Below are 20,655 nucleotides of genomic sequence, written 5' to 3'. Positions count from 1 at the left end.
ATTCTGTGGGTTGGTCTCACCTGGGCTCACTCATGCAGCTGCATTCAGCTAGAGGCTCTACTGGCCTGGAAGGTCTAAATGCCTTCAGTCACAGGCCTGGCAGTGGGTGCTGGCTGTCAGCTAGGGCATCTTGGTTCTCCTTTGTGTGGCCTCCCATGCTCCAGTAAACTAATCTGGCTTCTTTACAAGGCAGTTTTGGGGCAGTATTCTCAGAGGGGAAGCTGGAAGCTGGAAGGGCTCTTAAAGCCTATGTTCTGGAACTTACACAACATCATTTCCACCATATTCTATAGGTCCAAGCAAATCACAAGGCCAGTCTAGATTAAAGAGAGTGGAGAAACAGTCTCCACCTTCGGCTGGGGAGAAAGGTAAAATCACATGACACAGGAGTACGCACAACGGAACGAGAGGAATTTATGGCCACTGGAAAATTACCACACTTTGTGAGAACTTTGAGTTTACTCATTTCCTAATCTATTAACATGTCCACAATAAATTCTTTAAAAGAAATGCTTTATTCATTTCCCCTATTCCAGATGAGCACAGAATTATAGGTGGGAAATTCTTATTAGAAGAAATCAAAATGGCTAATGAGCATATGAAAATATGTCTAACTTCACCAACAATATGTAAATGCAAGTAAAAACAAACAGATACCATTTCCCATTCATCGTATAGTCCAAAATTAAAAGTTACTGTTGGCATACACACAACAGAATTAAGTTCAACCATAAAAAATTGTCCCTACTCAAATATTTTTGACCTACAAAAACAATTTCATATGGTTCAACCAAGAAAAGGATGTTCCTTACAGCATGGTCTACTAAAAAAAAAAAAAAAAAAAAAAAAAATCCGTCAATAAGCAAACAGTATGAGATAGTTCTACAATGTAGTGTTTTATAGCAGTTAAAATACACTGACCAGATCACAAAACAATGTTAAATTTAAAAAGGCAATGTAGAAAACATGTATACTGTGATACTATTTGTATAAATGTAAATAATACAAATTAATACTATTATTAGATATGGATACATACATGGCTGTGAGAGAACTAAACAAGGAATTGGAAGGGTATACACCAACTCCTGATAGCTACTGCCTGTAAGGCAAAAGGGCTAGAACTTTGGGTGGCAGTTAAAGGGGTCTTCAGCTTTATCTCTTATGTTTTATTTATTATTTTTTAATGAAGAAAATGTAACTAAATGTAGAGTAGTGAGACTATATTGAGAATCTGCCATGTGAATCTTTTGTGCTTTGTGGTATTTTCAATTTCACAAAAGACCAGTTTGATACAGGGAGGTAAAGTAAATAATTTGTAGCTAATGATTGCCTTGACAACTTGTAAATTATAGAAAAAAAAACAAACAAACCCAAACATAAGAAACTTGTGCCAAGTTCTTTCCCCCAATATTAAGGATCAGCCACACCAGAGATACCACTTTGGGAGATATGTAAATTTATCAATACCGTTTCTAACAATATTAAGTGAGAAAAGACGTTATCATGGCAAAAATACCTGAAATGGGAATTCTTAATCTAGGGTCTGTAAATCCCTGACATTTGCATATCACCTCATTTCAGGAAAGTTCCCAGCTCTTCTCAGAGCTTCAAGAATCCTAAAAAAGATGAAAAACAACGAAAGCAACTGCCTTGTTCATAATACACAGTCACTAAATTCACAGGGCTCTTCACGGTCTGTGGACCCTCCCACACCTATAGTTCAGTCACGGTGCACTTCTCCCTGACACCCAGATAATGCTCCTTTCTCATATTTTTCTCCCAATTTAAATGTCCCCTCTTTGGAGCCTCCGAGCAGTTCACTCTGTGGTCTGTGCAAAAGTTCAAAGTTTATACTGATATCACATGATCAAATTAGAACCATGGCTCTCTATCAGAAACACTTTCTAAATTATAATTCTATTTGCTTTTAGTCAGAATATATTTTAAAATGTAAATATTAAATTTAATAAATTGAAGTAATGACCTTTTTGTTTATCAAAAATGACATGGATGGAAAACTTTGACAAATATGAACACAAGACATAGAGATCAGAAGCCAGAAAGAAATCAGGAGATGAAGCGGATCTGTTTTAGGGAGCTGCTTTCTCTACACTTCAACCAACTCAGAATTATCCATCCATTTACTTTTATAGATCAAAGTGGAAAGTGAAGAAATAGGCTTAGGTGCATAAAGGAGGAAACCCCTTCTTTAGAGGAGTATAGAAAAGCTGATTTCTTTTTGAATTTTCCTGAATACAGTATAATCTCCAATATACTCATCTGTAGCTGTTACAACAAAATTTCCTAAGTTGTCAACACTCTGACAAGCCATCTGTGGAGCCAGTCTCCCACACTGAATCAGGGTGGGTCTGTGTGATCATGAGAATTTGGTGTAAGCAATGGTGTATAACTTCCAAGGCTAGAATATAGAAGACATTGTGGTATTTGCCTTGTTCTCTCTTCAATTACTCAATCTGGGGGAAGTTATGGGACAGTCAAGCAAATCTATGGAGAGGTCCATGTGGTAAGAAACTGAGATCTCCTGCATTAAGCCAGCAAGTAATGGAGGCCCATGGGTGAACCATATTAAAATAAGATCCTCCAGCCCTAGGCAAGCCTTCAGATAACTGACATCTTGTCAGCAATCCTAGGAGAGACCTTGAGCTAGAACCACTTAGCTAAGCTGCTTCCAAACTTACGAAACACAAATTGTGAGATGGACTAATTCGTTACACAATAGATTCCTGATGCATACTATACTAAATGAAAGAAGCCAGACACAAAGGGCCACATACTGTAGGAGTCTATTGATATGAAATTTCCATAATAGGCAAATCCAAAGAGACAGAAAGTAGGTTGGTGGTTTCCAGGGTCTAGAAGGAGAAAGGAACAGGGAGCAAAGCCTAATGGGTAGAAGATTTTTGGGGGTGAAGATGTCCTGGAATTGAATGGATATACACCTTGTAAATATACTAAAAACCACTGAATCATATACTTTAAAGTATATGAATTTTGAATTATATCTGAGACATGTATTTTTTTTAAAGATTTATTTATTTATTTGAGAGAGAGAGATTGAGAGATAGAGAGCATGAGAGGGAAGAGGGTCAGAGGGAGAAGCAGACTCCCTGCTGGGCAGGGAGCCCGATGTGGGACTCGACCCCGGGACTCCAGGATCATACCTGAGCCGAAGGCAGTCGCTTAACCAACTGAGCCACCCAGGCGCCCTGAGACATGTATTTTTTACATTAGATTTGTTACCTAGAAGTAGAGTGAGGCCATAACAAAAACAGAAAACATGGGAATGATTTGGAACAGAGCAGTGGTTGGAAGTTGGAGTGAAGTCTTTTGAAGAGAGTATTAGTGAAAGCCCAGGAGCCTTGAAGAAACTGTTTAGAAGTATGATGGCCTTTCTGGAGGCTGCAGGTGTGGACCTAAAGGAGAGTAAGGAAAATCTGATCAGAAACTGGAGGAAACGGAATTCTAATTTTGTGGTGGTGGAAAGTTTAGCAATATTGTTGCCTTCAGGGACAGGGACAATAGAAAATGTGCCCAGTGAACTGGGTGATCCAGCTGAGACGTCGTGTTGAATGTGTCTCCTGGCTTCTTCCTGCTGCTTATACCAAAATGCACAAGAGACAAGCTAAAGGAAGGACTACTAGACAAAAAGAATCAATAATGATGATTTGGAAAATTCCCAGACTCTCCAGATGATGAATGAAGCTAAAATGGCTTCAAGGCAAAGATAAAATTTAGGGCACTTCCAGGAAGACATGGTCTAAAATGAAGCTGAAGGGACGCTTGGGTGGCACAGTTGGTTAAGCGTCCGACTCTTGGTTTTGGCTTAGGTCGTGATCTCAGGGTGGTGAGATCGGCCCCACATCGGGCTTCAGGCTCAGTGAGGAGGCTGCTTAAGTTTCTCTCTCCCTCTGCCCCTCCCTGTACTCACATGTGCTCTCTCCCTCTGTAAAATAAATAAATCTTTTTTTTAAATAAAAAAATAAAATGAAGCTGAGGGTCTGACTAAAATCCTTTGACTGCTGAAAGATCCAAGATGGTGCCTCAGAGAGCTATATAAACAACAGGGTTTATTAGAAACAAGGTTTTTCTCCAATTGTCTTAGCAGAATCCCAAGTTACAGAAGCACTTTCTTTGAAGAGATTTGGCGGTATGCTTTTTGTTTACTAACATGAACCCCAGTGAGATCTGTAGGAGCCTCACCAAGTTTAAACAAATTGTATTGGCAGGAACACTATTCCAACTGAAAGGAGAGATAGAGTCCAAAAGAGGCCTTTGAACCTCCAAACTTATAGAAGCAGAAAGCAGGATGAGAAAACCGCTCAGCTACAAACACATGCTACCTTTCATGAAAAAATAAGTCAGAGGGCAGAACCAAGGGCGCAGAGAATATAGCCCAAGAGCCAAGAATTATCCCCAGGCCTTGTACTAATCCCCAGTACTAATCAAGGAGCTGCCAATCTGTGTCTGGATGGATTTCAGAATTGCTAGGATATGTCTTCCATTTCCCCCCCGTTCTAAAGAGGAGGGTCCATAGCCATCACTGCATAGGTTGTGCCATTGTATGTTGCACATATGGGGAGCAGATCACTTGCCTTTAGTTCACCAGTCTTCAGATAAAGAAGAACTATACTTAAGGAACTACCCCCAAGGAACCTCATCCACACCTATACTTAACGTGATAGTTTTGAGCTGATACTATAATGGAATGAAATTTCTGGAAAACTTGGGAGGAGGTAGGAAGGACATTAATCATTGGGGACCAGAGGTCAGACTGTGGTAGATGACCCCCAATGATCTCCACCTCCTGATATTCATACCCTGTGTAATCCCTCCAAGATTGTTATCAGGGTTGGTTTGTGAGATCCAGAGAATATAGCAAATGTGATGGTATGTGATTTCTGAGGCTAGGTTATAAAAGACATTGGCTTCTGTCTGGCTCATGGATCTCCCTCCTGCCCTCCCTCTCTATGTCTCTTGAATCACTTGCTCTGAGATACTCAAGCAGTCTCTGTCTATGTCTGTCTATGTCTCTGAATCACATGCCACTAAGATACTCAAGCAGTCTTATAGAGAGGCCCACATGGAGGGAAACTGAGACCTCTTGCTACTCACAAGCCAGAGGACTGATACTTGCCACCAGTCAAGTGAGTAAGCCATTTTAGAAGCATTTCCTCCAGCCCCAGAGAAGTCTTTAGATGATCACAACATCTTGTCTGCAACCTCAGAGAATGGCATCAGATTCACCCAGCCATGCTACTGAATTCCTGAGCCTCGGAAACCATAATTTTTTCTTCTTTTAAGCTGCAATTAGATAACTAACAGACAATTTCTCATAAACTTGTTTCTGCTGTCATATTAAAATGACAATATTTGAAGTTTCCTGTTGAATGATATTTTCTTTATATTAGATATTCAAAAATATATATTTTTATCAGAATATTTTATTTCAAGAATTAACACTTTTTTCAAAAAGTAAAAATAATATAATTACTTCCCTGAGTATAAAGAACTAATCCTACAATAAAAGACAATTACAAAATTAAGCAATTAGAGGTACATAATTCTCTGCATTCAATTATACCCTATTACAAATCTATTTTTAAAAATCTCATGTATTTGGGGGCTTTAATGTTTCAAACAACAGCAATGACAAGAACAAAACAGCTCATTTTGCACCTGCAATGTTAAGATACGTCAGATCTGTCTTTATCAAATTCCAGAGCGATCTTTAAAGCGGTGCTATTGAGGCCAACAGATTGCATGTTACAGATGATAGAAACGACTATTCCTCTCGGGGGAATCTTGTTATTTATAGCTTCCACATCCAGTTCTTCGGGAAGGACCAGCAGGACACTGCTGGCACCCACCGCACCTCCGGTGTGTGAGGCATAATGCCGCTGCTTTCTACAAGAACCATACGTTTGCTTCTTTTCCACAACACCCCAAGCCATTGCGTATTTACCCTCTTTATCCCAAGACATCTCTGTGTTAGGGACTGGTGTCCAAATCATAACCATTGTTTCTGGCTTGAGATATCCGGGTAAAAGATTTTCATGTGAGTTCTTAAAGAGCCCAACTTGGTAACCATACAGCATCGCATTCCCAAATTTCAGAAGGTCACCCACTGTAGACAGAAATCCACCACCAGCCCATTTATAGGAGTTATCCACGTATGGTGTGTTGACAAGACGTCTCTTTTTATTGTAAACATAAAATCTAAAATGAAATAAGAATGGTCATTAAAAACTTAAAAGTCTATTATGGACGTTACATATGAGAATGAATAGGAAAATATGTACATGAGACAGGTTGTTTCAATGTAGTGATCATACATTCTGAGAAACCATTAATTTTCAGTATGATTCAGATTCTAATAAAACACAGATAATTGAGTAATTAAAGCATAGAAAGCTGTTTTTTTTTTTCCTACTGGCATGGCTTGCCCATTTTAAGTGTATCAAACTTTTAATACCTGTAAAAATGAATTGATTAATATTACACATGATACATTTGCCCAGTGCATATGCAGAAACACTTACTGTTTGGTGGATATTACTAGTCCTTGGGCTTAGTGAATCATGTGCCACATGTGAGTTTTATAACGAAAAGAGTACACATTGAGATGTTTAAGACTAATATTTGTAAGGAGACTACATCTCCTAGTTAAAAATGCCATAGGAATACTATGTGTAATGATGTGATGTGGGACTCCTTGGTGTAGTGAGAAAAGCTGGAGCTCACAAACCCATTTGAATACCAACTCATCCTTACTAGCTGGTAAAATATGCTTCTTTATTTGACACTTACACAGTTCTTGCTATATGCCGGGCATTGTTCTAAGAACTGTATCAGTATGAACTAATTTATTCTTGTAACACGGTTCAGAGGTAGGTACCACTATAAGTCCTATTTCACAGATAGAAAATGGAGGCACAGAGAGTAGAAAGAACTTGTCCCGGATCATACAGCTTGTAAGTGGCAGAGCTGGATTCAAACCAGGTGGTCTGCTGCCTCTGATTCAGCATCCTAATGTGTGAAGTGGTGACAAAAATATCTACTCTGCAGAGTTAGGAATATTTGTATCAATCACTTTCCATATTTCTGGTAATAAATGTTTATTTCCTAATAAATGATAGCTGTTATTTATTCATGCATTCAACAATTACTGATGGAGCACTTACTATGTGGGAGGCACTGCTTGAAATGCTGGAATGAAGTGTTAAACAAAAGAGACAAAGTGCCTGACCTCATGAGGTTTCTATTCTAATATCAGGTAACTGAAATGAAATCACAAAATAATTAAACCAAAAATGAAACGTGGCTCATGAGAATCCTTTCTTTCAAGATTTATAATAAAATGTGTTCTGAGGTTTTCAGTGTACTGTCCCATCTGTAATGATCGATCGTCGTCTTCACCCCACCGTGGGATGTCCATAAGCACTGTCAGACTGAGTCTCACCATCACTTTCAACCACTTTATGGGTAAGGTCTCAAACTCAGACATTTCTTCCTAGGATTATGATTTCCAATCCTGCCAACTCTCCAACTGAACCTCCTCTCTGCCCTCATTGTGACCTCCATCTATTCCCCTTGACTCTTCCCAATTTCCCAGGTCTTCTAGTTCCTGATTTCACCCAATGTTCTGTTCTAGCCTCAACTGTTTCAGCTGTGGTCTCACTAGCACTCTTGTGACAGTACACCAATCTGCCAATCCTGAATAAATCTAGGTACCCCTTTCTTTGGCTCCTTATGTGGGGAGAAAAGCTGCAGATAGTCACATAACAAAGAGGACTGGTTCATACTCTTGCTAAGGATCTTCACTGCTGCTACCAAATCTCATTCTTTTCCTGGTTATTCCCTGGTATATTCTTCCCAATAGCTATTCCCAGTCTCTTCCAGTCCTCTACACCACTCTGGCCAAGGGGCAGACAACTATGTCCTTTGTTTTACTGAGAAGATTCCAGTGTACTTTAGATGGCCTCAAACTCCCATCTTTAAAATCTATTTACATTATCATGCATTCTTTTTTCCTTCTCTCCAGTCACTTAAGAAAATTTCCTATTGGGGCACCTGGGCGGCTCAGTCAGTTAAGCGGCTGCCTTCAGCTCAGGTCATGATCTCAGGGGTCCAGGGATGGAGCCCCGTGTCGGGCTCCCTGATCAGCAGGGAGCCTGCTTCTCCCTCTCCCTCTCCCCCGCTCATTCTCTCTCTCTCTCTCTCAATAAATGTTAAAAAAAATTTCCTATTGTTTTTATGACTAATTCTACTAACCTGCATCCCTGACTGCCTTTTTGCCTCTACAACATTCTTCCACCAGTTATATATACTTCCTAGATCATTTTATCTCCTTGCAGTCCATTCTCCATGCAGAAGCCTGAGATTGTGTCTTACCCTTCTTCTATTTGAAAACTTCCAATGGTTACCACTGTAATGAGGACAAAACCCAAATTTCTTACGATGGCCTACAACACAATCAATGGTCCTCAACAGAGGCAGTTCAGGGAAATTTCTGGAGGCATTTTTTTTAGATGTCACAATTATTAGAGAACTCTTACTGACATTTAGTGGACGGGGGCTCAAGGTTCCTAAATGTCCTATGATGTGTGGAAAAGTCCCACACAGTAGTGTATTCTCCCTTACTGTGGAAGATCTTCAACTATCCTACCAGATAATCATTTAAGTAAAATATCTGTTTATAATGAGCTGAGACTAGAACCCTCTCCATTTTATATATAAACACAAAGCACTTTTTGGACATTTTTATTCTACAATGACTTTTTCTTGAAAGTAACCACTGTGAAAACTGAAGAAGGACTGCACTTTATTTTGCTCAAAACTTTAGCCAGAGGTGGCCACCAAAGGCATGAGTAGAAACACCAATATGTTATACCTGTATTGGTCTACATTTATAGTTGTTACATTTATGATGCTTTTATGTCTTAAGTCACATCTGACTTTATCATGTCTTCTAATGTTGTGAGTAAACTTTAACATATTGAAATATCTATAATTTATTATAAATTATATCTTTTTTCTTTTCTTAATATTTTTTAAAGATTTTATTTATTTTACAGAGAAAGTGAGAGACAGACAGAACATGAGTAGGAGGCAGAGGGAGAAGGAGAAGCAGACTCCTTGTGGAGCAGGGAGTCTGATGTGGAGCTCGATTCCAGGACCCTGAGATCATGACCTGAGCTGAAGGCAGACCCTTAACCAACTGAGCCACCCAGGTGCCCCTTATTTTTTATTTTAGTTAAGAGTAGTGAGTATAAGTTATTTGATCTATAACTTTCATTTCAGGAAACTAAAGGAGGTATAAAATATTTGTTAAATTAAGGGGCAGAGGGCCTAATGGTATTGAGATTCACTGTACAATGCGATTTAGCCCCTACTTACTTCTCTGATATCATCGCTTACAACATCTTGCCTTGCTTCTTTTCATGCCAGACTTATTTCTGTATTTGCAACAAGGCAATTTAGCTTTCCTTGTCAGTAGTGTCTAAAACGTATTTTAAATAGATCCCCTACTCCTCTCCCTGTTACTCTATATAACATTGCTTTGTTTTATTTTATCTATTTATTTATTTTTAAAGATTTTATTTATTTGACAGAGAGAGACACAGCGAGAGAGGGAACACAAGCAGGGGGAGTGCGAGAGGGAGAAGCAGGCTTCCTGTGGAGCAGGGAGCCCGATGTGGGGCTTGACCTCAGGACCCTGGGATCATGACCTGAGCCGAAGGCAGATGCTTAACCAACTGGAGCCACCCGGGTGCCCCAACTTTGTTTTATTTTCATATCAGTATCTGAAATTCTTAGTCTACACGTTTGTCTCTTTCCATAGAATATAAGTGTCATAAGGGCAGGAACCTTACCTATCTTGCTCTTTGATGATTCCCCACCTAGAACAGTTCTTGCCATCCACTAAGTGCTCATTAAACAAGTTTTTGGAGGCGCCTGGGTTAAGTCTCTGACTTCAGCTCAGGTCATGATCTCAGGGTCCTGGGATCAAGTCCCTCAGCAGGCTCCGCATTCAGTGGGGAGTCTGCTTCTCCCTCTCCTTTTGCCCCTCCCCTGGCTGGTGCTCTCCGTGTCTCTCCCTCAAATAAATAAATAAAATAAAAACAAAAAACAAAAACAAAAAAAAATGTTCAATACATGAAAGCATCATTTGTTGGCCAAATATTTAATGGAGACACCTTGCAAGGCACTGGAGAGACTAGTTAAACCATACACTGTAGCTGCTTTCAAGGCACTAACAGTCTTGTCAGACAGTTCTAACTTGCAAAGCACTATATGAATCACCTGGGGATTTTGTTAAAATGCAGATTCTGCTTCAGTAGGTAAGCCACAAAGCAACGAAATGACTCCAAGATCAAGACCTGAGCTGAGACTGAGTTGGACGCCCAACTGACTGAGCCACCCAGCTGCCCCTCAAAATGAACATGTCTTTAATCTCTTCCAAACGTTCTTCTCTCCTTGGCTGAGGGGCACCTGGGTGGCTCAGTCAGTTGAGCAACTGCCTTCGGCTCGGGTCATGATTCCAGGGTCCTGGGATAAGGTCCCACATCAGGCTTCTAGCTCAGCAGGGAGCCAGCTTTTCCCTCTGCCTGCTGCTCCCTCTGCTTGTGAGCACACACACTCTCCCTCTCTCTCCCTGGCAACAAATAAATAAATAAATAAAATCTTAAAAAAAAAATAAAACCTTGGTTGACTCTTTTGCCCTCAACTCTCACATCCATCAAGCTACTAAATCCTATTATTCAACCTTTGCTTTGTGACTTACCTTTCCCTCCCTTCATTCCTATGGCCTCGCCCATATTTTAGGTCATTACTTTCAGCCTGAACTCTGATTACACTTTTTTTTTTTTAAGAGGGAAAGAGTGGGGTAAGGGCAGAGGGAGAGATTGAATCTTCAGCAGGCTATACACCCAGTGGGGAATCCTATGATGGGCTCAATCTCACAACCCTGAGATTATGACCTGAGCCAAAATCAAGAGTTGAAAGCTTAACTGACTGAGCCACCTAGGTGCCTCCATTCTGATTACACTTCTAATTCCAGCCAATCAAATCTAAAAGAAACCACATAATAAAAATACATTTTCTCACTGACAAATATATTTCTTACAGTGAACTCCAAGTTTGCAAACTAGGAGAGAACTACCAGTATATTTTGGTTGATAATCAGCTTTGTGTAAATTTCTCTTAACAGTAAAGCATTCCGGGGGCACCTGTGTGGCTCAGTCATTAAGTGTCTGCCTTTGGCTCAGGTCATGATCCCAGGGTCCTGGGATCCAGCCCTGCATGGGGCTCCCTGCTCCACGGGAAGCCTGCTTCTCCCTCTCCCACTCCCCCTGCTTGTGTTCCCTCTCTCGCTGTGTCTCTCTGTCAAATAAAGAAATAAAATCTTAAAAAAACAAAAACAAACCAAAGACTAAAGCATTCCAAACCACTTATATCAAGGCTGGAAATTAGGACACCCTCAGTCATTCCTCCTTTAAAGTATAAAAATGTGGAGAATTCTAGACTTCAATCTAGAATTCTAAACTTTAAATAAACAAATTACAGGCTTTAATCTCTTGATTCCTTTTCACAGAGGACAAGTTAATGGCTTTTCATGAAAATAATTTTGTTCAGCTGAAAGATAAGTTTACTATTTCAAATTCTTAAGGCATTTCTGCTCTAAAAAGAATGCAATATAGACACGAGTTCTTAAGTAAGTTACTGAGACATCTCTGTAACTGAGTAACTGATGGAATGATGCCAGATAACAAAGAGCCTCTTACTTATTTAAGAATCTCTAGATTCTGCACAAGAGCACTATATAACTATAGAAATCTACATCTACAAACTTAGAAATTCAAAATACTTTTATTTTTACAATGCTTCCTAAATGCCTTTAGAAATAATTATGTACTGTTTGTGTTTTATTGTTTTGAGAAGTTTAAAAACCCACAGAATTTAAAATGCATATAATAAAAACCAAGCCCACTTTAACATTTAGCATTAACATTTGGATTGAACCTATTACTATAAAGGACATTATTGGAGGAACTGGTAAATTTGAAGAGGGTCTGTAGATTTGATATAAGTATTGTGCTGATATTAGTTTCCTGAATGTCCTTATTTTTAAAAAACACACATTTAATAGAAAAGAGCTTCATAAAGAACAATGCTTAGGGCACTTGGGTGGCTCAGTTGGTTAAGCATCTGCCTTCGGGTGGGTTACAGTCCAAGGGTCCTGAGATCAAGCCCCACGTCAGGCTCCCTGCTCAGTGGGGAGCCTGCTTCTCCCTCTCCCCCCGTTTATGCACTCTCTGTCAAATAAATAAAATCTAAAAAAAAAAAAGATGTTATTTATTTGACAGAGAGACACAGTGAGCGAGGGAACACAAGCAGGGGGAGTGGGAGAGGGAGAAGCAGGCTTCCACGGAGCAGGGAGCCTGAGGCGGGGCTCCATCCCAGGACCCTGGGATCATGACCTGAGCCGAAAGCAGATGCTTAACGATTGAGCCACCCAGGCGGCCCTAAATAAAATCTTTTAAAAAAAGAACAATGCTTAATTTTAGAAGACAGTTTAGCAAATAAAGATAATAAATAATAATCATAAAGATTATAGAAAGTAAAGACCATATCTATACTGTCAAAATACAGCAAACACTTCAGGAAACATCCACTGTATTTGCTTTTGGTTCCGTCCAATTATAAAAGAGATTTTTGTTGCAAGTATTGTGCCAAACACAGAAAATATGAACAGAGTCTAAAAATAAGCTGATGCATTGACCAGGGATTCCCCTATCAACAGAGTGTCTTTTAGTGGCAAGAACATTCAGTCCACTCCCCCATGGGTATTTGCTTAAAGGGTTATTTAGTTTACTTGTCTATACAATATACTTGTTATATAGAATCAATATACCTATTTGTGTATACTAAGTCAATTCCTAGTCTTCCATTTAAGAAAATCCCAGTTTTATTCAGGACAACAATGTACCCAGCTACAAACTAATTTCTCTGCATCTCTTAGAGCTAAGTGTGGCCTATTGCTAAAATTCTGGCCAAAGAAATATTAGTATTTTGGGGCAGGATTCTAAGGAAATACCTTAAAAAGGTGACAGACATTGGGACACATTGTTTTAAACACAGGCACACACAGAGGAGCAAATAGATGGTAAGTATTTACTCTTGGGTTACAATAACCAAAAAGCCTAGGTTAGGATAATACAAATATATTTAATTTATCATAATTATCAAGGAGTAGACTAACAAAGCTGCAAACTTTTGCTGGAAATTTTATTTCCTGCAAAATGATGAACATAAACGAACAGAAACATATGCATTTACTAAGTTTTAGTTTAAGGTTTGTTTTTTTTTTTAATATATGTATCTTTGAAGTTTCCTTTTACTCCCTGAACTCCCTTAAAAAGCTGGCGCCTTTAAGCTCTTTTAAAATAATTACTAACAAAAAAAGAATCAGAGTTGAGTTTTAGAGGCACAAGTAGATACTGCATCAAGTAAAATAAAAATGAAGCAACCGGACAGACCATTTTCACAGATAATATTCTTTCTTTCCTTTTTCAGCAGCCCATTTAATATAACTACAATGAATTAACTACCCCTTTAGCACCATTGGGTGCTTCTAACAAACGCAGAGCTGATAGGAACCTTTAGCAGAAGAAATGGAAACCCACTGCCTTTTTTTTTTCTTCAAAGAATGGGAGATAAAATGAAATTAACTCACCATCATATGCCATATTTTGATTTTTGTGCAAGTCATAAATTACTCGTTAAGAAAACAGCAAACTGCCTTGCAGTTCTGCACATTCAAAGAGTCTTAATTTTCAATTTAGAAAAGCAGCTCAGTGATTATACCTAATGTTCTTCTCTCCCTTACATATAAGTGTAGACATCTGCTATCAAATACCTAGATCTAAATCAAAATAAGGTCATGTATCTATGCCATCTTTACTAAAGAATCTTTTTTAGATTCAACTGGCAACCTCTGGTATTTGTCAATTTTTCTTATGCTGTCCAGTAGAATGTAATGTTGGACCTAAAAATAATAAACACTAATTGAGGTGGTTGAGAACTACAGGCCATTTTAAAATTAAAATTCATTGCTTGCTGCTAACCTAATTTCTTTTAGGTCCCAAAAAACTCCTTCAGGCTGATTTGCAATGCATATTTAATCCTTTTAAATAAACTGGTAATTTAAAAATAGTAATTTAACTAAATATAACAGAAGACTGAACAAAACTAACGGGGATAAGATAAAGCTAAAATAATCCCACCATTATATTTCAAATACCATTAAGCCATTTGCAAAGCATGTGCTAAGAAAAATATGCAAAGTAAAAGTAACAGTTGATTTGTTAAAGGCCTTATGAAACAAATAATAATAAATGAAATGGAAAACACAACCATATAACTCGTAATTGTCAATAGTCTCAAAATTCTCTCCCAATGCCTCTTTTACAAATCACTAGAAAAAATTATGATAAAATTTTAGTTTGATATATTTCAATGAAATGACTCAAACTTTTACACGGGGAAAACCTAGCAGGTACCACTTCAACAAAGCAATTAAATCACCACCACAAATAACGGGACAAACTGACTTCATGTGACTTCTGAGAGACATTACAACTAAATGTACTGTATGATCCTGGACTAGATCCTGAAGCAGAAAATTTTTTTCCCTTTTCTTTTGCTATAAAGGACATTATTGGAGGAACTGGTAAATTTGAAGAGGGTCTGTAGATTTGATATAAGTATTGTGCTGATATTAGTTTCCTGAATGTCCTTATTTTTAAAAAACACACATTTAATTATTTATGGGTAAAGGGGTACCCTGTCTGCAACTTATTTCCAAATGGTTGAGAAAAAAAAAAAACAGAAAGCAAGTGTGGTAAAACGATAACATTTGGGGAATCTGGGTGAAGGCTATATGGGAATTCTTTGTATTTAGTCTTATAATTTATCTTTAAGTATTAAATCATTTCAAAATTAAAAAAAAGTTAAAAATAATAAAAGATAAACAAAGTACTAGCTACAATATAAATAAAGGGATGATGGAAGAGCAAATTATAGATACCCACGATAGGAGCAATTCTGCTTTAACTATGCATGAGTTTAAATTATTATTGCTGTCTTTCATCCAAGGATCCTGGAGTACTTTGTAAATACATTCAATTTCCCTTACTTTATAGATGGGAAAAACAGACATGTAGGAAAGCTCTCAAAATGTGGCAAGTGTGATTTTGGAATGGAGACAAGGAAAGTTTGACTTTTAATGAACAACACAGTGTTAAAATGTGATATAGCGAGACACACCAAAGGTATCATTTACCTTGCTCTATTGTAAATCACTGGCTCATTTTCTTCCTGCACAGTTGTCAGCATGTCCAAGTCATGGAATATTTTCTGCATATAGTCCAAATATTTATATCCTGAAGCTCTTTCTACTATGGCTGCCAGTAAGGTATAGCCAAAAGTTGAATATAAAAACTGACTACCTTGAGACATCATCGCAAAGGAGGGGAAGAAAAGAAAATGCTTCATTATTATTTAAAAACATGCAAAATATTTCCCACTGAAAATTTACCTTTTTACTTCAGCATTTAGAAACAGATCATGGATGATATATTAATAAATTCAGTCAACTTTGCAATGGCCCTGCTTATTCCATTATTTAAGGATGATCAGAATGTGAATCTATTCCTTTCCGTAATAATGAAATAAGCAAATAAACCCTACCTCAAAACAAAATTAAAATCCTTCAAACTGGTACCAAAAGAGGAAGGGAAAGAAAAGCAAATTTGATTTCTTGAGTTAATGGTCTTGTTCTTAATATATCTAATACCCATTGTTTAAGGCATAAATTAGTTGTGCACACTCCTATTTTAAAAAAGTGTACATAGGTAGAAAAACTGTTTCAATATATATTAAAATACAAATACATATTCAAATATAGATACTATTTAAAATACATACCTGTATATCATTTGGGATTCTGGAAACACAGAGTATATGATGTGTACTAATAACTGGAACCTTGTATTTTAAGACAAAATCCATAAATATATTTCTTTGCCCTTATCAATTTTACCTATTATCTATTCATGGTAAAAAACAACTTTTAAAATGAAAATGGAATACAAGTACATAAACCTATGGTAAATTGAAAGATATTAAGTGGTTTTGGTAGCCATCACACCAAAAAAATATGTTTAAAAAATATTTTTCTAGATCAGCTTTTTGGCAAATAAATGGATGAAAAGCAATTTCTTTAAGGAATGAAGGCACAAAATAAGTTGAGCAATTTAAATACTAAATGAAACACTAAATACTGGCTATTAGCAATATTTTATCATGCCCTCTTTGGTCCAGATTTTATTTGAAGAACAATTATTACAACATTTCTCCATAATTTTCCACAAATAGCTTGATCTGGAAAATCCACTAGATGAATGATGAGGCTAAATCTAAACAACTGGCTACCTGGATGCTAGGCTTCTTCAAGAACTACAGACAAGAAGGCACACATGGGACTGACAACAAAACCCATGCCACAAGCATTAACCACATCCAATGCCCTCAGACTGGGATCATTTCAGATTTTCTGAAAATTAATACTTCAATAATGATGACTTTGTTAAGAGAAGGAATTAACACTCACCAGGTTTAAAAAACAAAGGGTCATTTTTAAATAATCTTAGTGATTCAATTGAATTCTCAAACTTTTCTTTCAAATACAATTCACCTTGTTCAAAATCATTCTTTTTCTTGCCAGGTTTTAAGTTCCGGCCTTTGGCATCAGTATCTTGCTCTATCTTAGCTTTAACAAAGTCAGTCTTTTCATTACTTTTGCCTCCTTTTTCTTTGAATTCTTTTTCTTGGTCAGATTCCATTATCCCTTTCATCATCTTCAAGGCTTTGTAAGCTTTCTCTTCTTTCACCTTTTTCATGTCTTTTTCATAATGACGAATTCCACTTAAATGGGAAATCAGTAATCTTGTTGTGACAGAAACCTAATTGTAAAAACATGGAAATTCAATTACAATATTAAACTGTATAGTAAAAAATTAGTAGGAGCGCCTGGGTGGCTCAGTAGGTTAAGCGTCTGCTTTCGGCTCAGGTCATGATCCTCCAGTCCTGGGGTGGAGCCCCATGTCAGGCTCCCGCTCAGCAGGGAGTCTGTTTCTCCTCTCTCTGCCCCTCCTTCCCCGCTTGTGCTCACTCTCTCTCTCTCTCTCAAATAAATAAAGTCTTAAAAAAATTAATATAAAAAATTAGTCACATTGGAATAATGTCTCAGTAATGTTTTCCATTTTATTTTTTTATTTATTTTTTAATGTTTTCCATTTTAAACTGCTGCTGAAAAACATGTCATGTACGCATCTTCAGCTTTAAGTTTCAGAGAAATACCCAATCGATTATCACCTGAATTAAAAAAAAACCCTTGAATCCATTAACAACAGTTAAAGACAAACCAAAGAATCTTATGAAACCTTTTAAACCATTTAACATGCTGTTAGTAAAATGAACTGTGAGTTTCATTACCTTTTCACCTTCATATTCTTTTTCTGGGAATTCAGGAACATAATGTTGTACTGGAATATCAAGATCCAGTTTCCCAGCTTCCCACAGTTTGGCAAGAGCAACCATGGTGAGGCTTTTGCTGATACTGGCAATTCTCATAACGGTCTCTGGCTTGCATGGTACACGGTTCTCAACATCAGCATAACCTAAGCCTTTAGAAAAAGAAAAGCAAAAAATTACTAATAACAAGCTTCATGGTCAAAGGAGTCTTCAAAAACTGAAATAATACTGTCTTAGAACATCCCATGTGTTTGTTGAAAGGAAAAGATATTACACTTTTAATTAAGAGTGGATGAGAGTCTTAGTAACACTCACAACAGTAAACCTAACAACTTAATCTTTTAACTAAACGGAAATTGCACTCTGTGCACAATAGTAATTTTCAATTGGTTCAGATACTAATTTTTCTTAGTTTATCTAGACAGTTTAGTTATTCCACATTTTACATAAGTTATTTTATGCTCTTTAAAGAAAACATCATTATTCTTCAGATATTTACTCTTGATTCTTGAGTTTCCACTAGATTCCTTAAAATAACCACCCAATAAAAGTTAATGTGAAAAGGTGTCCTGCACACCCAATCTAGGTAATCTTCAGTTTACCTCAGCTGCAAACCAGAAAAAAAAGTACTATTAATTCAAAGTTCCTAGAGAACTTTTTAAAAAGTCTGGTTTCATCTTCTGGAGGCTTAAAGTGTGAAGATCTAAGTGATAAGAACTGAGATCTAAAGAGAACGAAAAGGCATACAGTGATTGCTTTTAAACTGTAAATATAGATTATGCTGAAAAATATTTGCAGAAAAACAAAGCCCTCACCTGTAAAGCTGACATTTACACAGTTTTTGATTATAGTATTTTTCATAAATTGGGTATACATGGGGGAAGATCAGTTTTCTTTAAATTCAAAACCTTATTGCTCCCATCAACTTCTTTTAAAGGTACTAATTCCTTTCAATGATGCCTGAAACATTTCCTAAAAGTAGGGTTCCTAAAAACCTGGGATGACCAGTTGGACCAATTTGTGTGCAATGGGTAAGTAAATCAAATTATAAAATATGATTTGATAAAATTATCATAAAATGATTAGAAATCTCTTTCCCAAAGCTTCTAACTTTTGGTATGAAAAAATAAATGACATCTCTGCCCGGCAAAAAAAAAAAAGAAAAGAAAAAGTAATAAAGGAGATCGTAAACTCATTAAGACAAGGAACCATGAATGGCCCAAGTTCTTGGTACTGTGCATTTAACAGACAGGGGACTCAATAACTTGTTAATTAAATGGTTAATTAAAAAAAAAACGGGGCGCCTCGGTGGCTCAGTCGTTAAGCATCTGCCTTCAGCTCAGGTCATGATCCCAGGGTCCTAGGATCGAGTCCCACATCGGGCTCCCTGCTCGGCCCGAGGTCTGCTTCTCCCTCTCCCGCTCCCCCTGCTTGTGTTCCTGCTCTCGCTCGCTCTCTCTCTGTCAAATAAATAAAATCTTAAAAAAAAAAACTTCTGACATTTTATCTAGTAGTAAGGGTTATCTACAAATATGCAGGTAACAGATTGTTCTATATACAACTTTCAGAACAATAAATCCAGTCCTTAGAAACAAGACATCTTGAAGACTCCAAGAGTCCCATTTAAATCTTGCTGTTTACAGAAAGCCCGATTCTTTATTCTATTAGACATGTTTTCTCTACGATACGTACGGCTTTACGAAAACTGAACATTTCAGGGGATCCACTCCTAGCAGTAAAACATCAAAATTTCATTCATCAACTGGCATAAAACAAGCCAGTAAATAACACTTTTCTGAGCCCACCTTCTGACCAGACTTCTTTTCCATCTACAGAGACTCCAACCACTATGCCGGGGGCGCCCACCTCATCCTAAGAACGGAGGGAAAGGACAGACAGTTCAAAGACAAGCCGAAATGCCTCGCCCAGCGCACAGCGCGTGGCTCTGGGGCCTCCCGCCCCTCCGCCGGGCCCCGCCCCCCTCGGCTGCGCCAGGCCCGGCACTAACGGTGAGGGGCGTGCCTGGTCTGCACTGAGGGCGAAGGGGAGGTTCCCGAGGCGGGCGCTGTGACCTCCGCCCCGACTTGGGCAACCCGCAGGAGCTTTTGACCGTGGCCGGGCGGTCGGGGAACGGGAAGTCCTTCTCGGAAGCCGGCCGCGGGCATCCCACCGCCTGGGGTGGGGTCCGCTCGGGCCCGGGAGAGGACCACCAAGTGGCCCCATTCCGAGGGGACGCGGGCAGTGGGGCGCCAGGTTCCCGGCCGCCTACGCCCCCGTCTCCGCACCTTGATCCGGTGCAGCAGGTCGCGGCTGCTGTCGATGGCTCTGGCGAAGCGCCGGGAGGGGGGCGGCATCGGGGTCTGTGCAGACCACGGAGCCAGGGGCTGCTCCTGCGGCGGCAGCTGTTCGGCCTGGGGCGACGCCTCGGGATCGGGGGCCGCTGGGGGCTGCGCGGGGGCCGCGCCCCTCAGGCCGTCCGCCAGCTTCACCCCGAGTGCCAGCCCCAGCCCCAGCCCGAGACCCCCGACCCAGCCGGGGCCGAGCGGCGGCAGGCCGGCGCGCTGGTGGGCCCCACGCCGTCCGCGGCCCCAGGCACAGCCCCCGGGGGTCGCGGCACGGGTCGTCACGGCTGACAGGAGCCGGTACATGGCGTCTGCCGCGAGCCGGCAGCCTCAGAGCTCGCGCAGGCCGGGCGGGCGGCGGAGGCGCCGGGAGGGGAGGGGACTAGATGGAAGGGAGGGGGCGGTGACCGCGCGCAGACCTTAGCAGTCGACGCCGGATGCCGGAGCGTCGATCGCATCGAGCCCTTCCTCTTTTCCCTTTCTTGCCTTGCCTTGTCTCATTCTTGATGTTTATTATCTTTCCCCGCACGGCTTTTCTCCCCTCTGCCTCTCCTCCGATCTTTATTTCCACAAAGTGTCACCTCCTCAGAGAAGCCTTCCCAGTTGCCATCCCAGTTGGGAGTACTCGCCACACCTTTTTGACCTGCCAGTGCGCACACCTACTTTTTTTTAAAATATTTTTTTTATTGATTGA

The 20,655-nt window shown here is 39.3% G+C and overlaps 1 protein-coding gene across 1 annotated transcript; it reads right to left on the bottom strand.

Moving 5' to 3' along the window:
* Positions 1 to 496: 496 nt before the first annotated feature.
* Positions 497 to 20,318, bottom strand: LACTB (lactamase beta). Its single transcript, XM_028100312.2, has 6 exons — positions 19,905 to 20,318; positions 19,425 to 19,491; positions 17,581 to 17,771; positions 16,697 to 17,048; positions 15,368 to 15,533; positions 497 to 6,240 (listed from the first exon to the last, which is right to left on the bottom strand). The coding sequence occupies exons 1-6, from the start codon at positions 20,265 to 20,267 to the stop codon at positions 5,709 to 5,711; spliced, it is 1,671 nt and encodes a 556-aa protein (XP_027956113.1). The 5' UTR covers positions 20,268 to 20,318; the 3' UTR covers positions 497 to 5,708.
* Positions 20,319 to 20,655: the final 337 nt, after the last annotated feature.

The sequence above is a fragment of the Eumetopias jubatus genome, unplaced genomic scaffold (genome assembly GCF_037043125.1).
Source record: "Eumetopias jubatus isolate StellerSeaLion01/CBP00866 unplaced genomic scaffold, mEumJub1_p1.0 scaffold_7, whole genome shotgun sequence".
In the NCBI taxonomy this organism is placed as follows: domain Eukaryota; kingdom Metazoa; phylum Chordata; class Mammalia; order Carnivora; family Otariidae; genus Eumetopias; species Eumetopias jubatus.
Note: the sequence above shows the minus strand (reverse complement) of the source record. Positions and strands in the feature narration are given on the sequence as shown.